The sequence below is a fragment of the Taudactylus pleione genome, unplaced genomic scaffold (genome assembly GCF_031769625.1).
Source record: "Taudactylus pleione unplaced genomic scaffold, aTauple2 ptg000901l, whole genome shotgun sequence".
NCBI classification, from domain to species: Eukaryota; Metazoa; Chordata; class Amphibia; order Anura; family Myobatrachidae; genus Taudactylus; species Taudactylus pleione.
Genome location: NW_028285302.1, coordinates 181215 through 185137, shown reverse-complemented (window position 1 = coordinate 185137; position 3923 = coordinate 181215). Strand labels below are relative to the sequence as shown.

Genomic DNA, 3923 nt, shown 5'->3' with positions numbered 1-3923 from the left:
ATTGTCACTGATCACTTTACCAGGTATGCACAAGCCTATGTAACTCTCTTTGGTAAGACTATCTGAAGGGATTTGCTTTCCTTTGTGGTTTTAGCATTCCTGCATAACAATCCATTTTTTAAAACTAAGTTTTTCCGTTGCCGCAATCATAATTGCACCTCCTGTGTCCATGGTTGGCAACTTGGAAGGTGAGTATTCTGGTTCATCTGCATCTGTGCTATGACATGTCTACTACTGGGATCATGTTGTTGTTCTTCAATTAATTGCTGATGTTTCATTCTTGGTACTCCCTCCAACTCTACCAGACTAAGCCAGCAATAAGAAGATGCTCTATATGAAAATAGACAAAAGAAATCAGGAACTTGAGGGAGAGCTTTGGGAGATACGGTCAGAAATGAAATACTTGAGCCCAGAGGAGATTCAGAAGAAGACAGAGCAAGAGCAGAAAAACACACAGAGGTCCATTGAGCAGGAGGAAAGGATTCAGTTGCTGGAATTGCAAATAACTCAGCTGTCTGAACTCTTGCGAGCAGCTGAAACTTCTAAACAGAAAGACCAGACTAGGCTTCATGAGATGAAAGAACACCTACTGTGGCTGGAACCGGAAAACAAAACACTTGCCATTGCCACCTCAATGAAACCCGTTCTTGAAACCAAAGAAATCGCCTCACAGACTGAAGTAGTGTTGGCTGATTTGCAGGAAAAAGATGCCGTTTACAGGACTGAATTTGGGCAGAATAGAGATACCACGCCTAGAATAGCAGGCACTGTTATATGGTTCCATGTAAGAAAAGGATACGGCTTCATTAAAAGACATGACATGCAAGGAGAAGTTTTTGTCCATTGGACTGCTATAACAAAGAATAACCCTCTTAAGCTTCTGCAAAGTGTTGGAGGTGGAGAAAGTGTAGAGTTTGAAGTAGTTGAAGGAGTGAAGGGGTTGCATGCAATCAATGTGACTGGCCCTGGAGGTGTACCAGGGAAAGGGAATCGATTTGCTCCAAGCCGACAAGGGACTTGCATATGTTGTCATCAGTCAAGAAAAAGAGAGAGAGGGACCGTCAATAAAAAGTCTTTTTCCCAGCACCCAGCCCAGACTAGACACTCTGCTTCATCAAGCTACCAACCTCATTCCCATTGGAGAGACAGAGCCACCAGACCCCAGCATCAAGCAAATTTAGATGCTAAAAATATGACACATTTAGACATTTCGCTAGAGAAAGAACATCATCCAAATGATTACCAAAGTGAAGTACTTCCTAAATTTGCCTTAACACAGCATCCCAAAGATCCCATACAAGGACAAATTGTAAGGAAACACAATAATGTTGATTTAGAAGATCAAGGTGGACCAGCTCAACAGGAGCAAAGCAGAAAAGAGGTAAAGGTAGGTGAATCTGAAATAAAATCCCAAGAGATCATCACCTAGGAGAAGCAGGAGATTTCTGTGGTACCATCCCATCCTAGTTGGCCATCAGCTCGAAATATTGCATTAAGGTGGCGTGCTAATATGTTCGAACAATTTGTGAATGGATTTAATAATTATATTATTATTTAGGATATATTAGCATTATATGCATTATGGGTGGTGCACTGGCAAAGTATTTTAAGAAAAGTAATTTGTCAGTGCACCAGGGGGAGAGTGTAACATCCTTTTACTGGTGGTTCTCTTTGTTATATGTAAAATAAGTGGATTTAGTGCTATAAATAATAATTATTTATGTAAAAAAATATTTTTACTGTTATTGTAGTATTAATAACTAATAGGAGCAATATACTTGTAACTGACAGCAGCTGTCAGCCTTTTACAGATTTCCAGTAGCCCTATGTGCTGGGATTTATGCAGCAGTGAGGGGGTTAATGTGGGAGTGTCCATTATATGGCTAGCTATGGGGTGATCTGCAGGTTTCCATGGCAACCCAAGAGAAGCTATAAATACCACTGAGGCAAGGAGAGTTGGCAGTTGGCCTGAGGTAAAGGCTAAGAGAGGAGTGTCTGAGAGGGGCATCTGATGGAGACTTGTCTGTGTGACTTGTCTGTGTGGCGGTGCTGCTGGTATTCGGCCACCGCATCAGGTACGGGGAGTGGCTCAGTGCAGGAGCCAGTACCAGTAAGAGGAGGACTGTCCGAGCCCAAGTCTGACCCCACAGGCGGCGCTGAGGTCGGGGGAGGAAACTGAGGAAGTGCATTACAGAGGTATCTATGAGGGAGAGAGCAGCATCATATTATAAATCTGAGCTCCAGTTCACTTAAAGTGCAAAATACATTCATAGCTGCATCAGTCTTGAATTCTGACACAAAGTAAATAAAAGATAGAATAACACCATTCTGCAACTCCTTAGTATTGCCCCACAGATTATTCTATTCATACAAACTTGTACAGAGGAAAGCAGAAGTGACCCTACCCCTCAGACACCAGAGGCTTATGTAAAAGTGCACAAGCTTTTATAAGCAGACAGCAAACAAACATCTGTTGAACTATCTGGGAGCATCACTAACGCAGATCTAGTAATATTCAATGCAGCAATAACTTGAAGTTACAGTTATCAACAAAAGTGTCAATAATCTAATCCAGGGACAGCAAACATCAAATATCCTTAAAGGATGAAATGACTATCAGTAACTGTATCCCTAATCCTATGAGGACTGCTCTACGATGAGATAGTGTTCTTCTACAGCTAGGTCAGAGAGAGCAAGGATAGACTATGGACATAATGACTATCAGTAACTGTATCCCTAATCCTACGAGGACTGCTCTGTGCTGGGATAGTGTTCTTCTACAGCTTGGATCAGAGAGAGAAAGGATAGACTAGAGACATAATGACTATCAGTAACTGTATCCCTAATCCTATGAGGACTGCTCTACGATGAGATAGTGTTCTTCTACAGCTAGGATCAGAGAGAGCTAGGATAGACTAGAGACATAATGACTATCAGTAACTGTATCCCTAATCCTATGAGGACTGCTCTATGATGAGATAGTGTTCTTCTACAGCTAGGATCAGAGAGAGCAGGGATAGACTAGAGACATAATGACTATCAGTAAATGTATCCCTAATCCTACGAGGACTGCTCTATGATGAGATAGTGTTCTTCTACAGCTAGGATCAGAGAGAGCAAGGATAGACTAGGGACATAATGACTATCAGTAACTGTATCCCTAATCCTATGAGGACTGCTCTGTGCTGAGATAGTGTTCTTCTACAGCTAGGTCAGAGAGAGCAAGGATAGACTAGGGACATAATGACTATCAGTAACTGTATCCCTAATCCTATGAGGACTGCTCTACGATGAGATAGTGTTCTTCTACAGCTAGGTCAGAGAGAGCTAGGATAGACTAGAGACATAATGACTATCAGTAAATGTATCCCTAATCCTATGAGGACTGCTTTGTGCTGAGATAGTGTTCTTCTACAGCTAGGTCAGAGAGAGCTAGGATAGACTATGGACATAATGACTATCAGTAACTGTATCCCTAATCCTATGAGGTCTGCTCTGTGCTGAGAAAGTGTTCTTCTACAGATAGGATCAGAGAGAGCAAGGATAGACTAGAGACATAATGACTATCAGTAACTGTATCCCTAATCCTATGAGGACTGCTCTACGATGAGATAGTGTTCTTCTACAGCTAGGATCAGAGAGAGCTAGGATAAACTAGAGACATAATGACTATCAGTAACTGTATCCCTAATCCCATGAGGACTGCTCTACGATGAGATAGTGTTCTTCTACAGCTAGGATCAGAGAGAGCAGGGATAGACTAGAGACATAATGACTATCAGTAAATGTATCCCTAATCCTACGAGGACTGCTCTATGATGAGATAGTGTTCTTCTACAGCTAGGATCAGAGAGAGCAAGGATAGACTAGGGACATAATGACTATCAGTAACTGTATCCCTAATCCTATGAGGACTGCTCTGT

General features: G+C 41.8%; 1 protein-coding gene across 1 annotated transcript; it reads left to right on the top strand.

Annotated features, from left to right (window-relative positions):
* Positions 1 to 325: 325 nt before the first annotated feature.
* On the top strand, positions 326 to 1429 carry LOC148474007 (uncharacterized). The gene has a single exon (XM_088459214.1). It carries the CDS (start codon positions 326 to 328, stop codon positions 1427 to 1429), a length of 1104 nt encoding a protein of 367 aa, XP_088315340.1.
* Positions 1430 to 3923: the final 2494 nt, after the last annotated feature.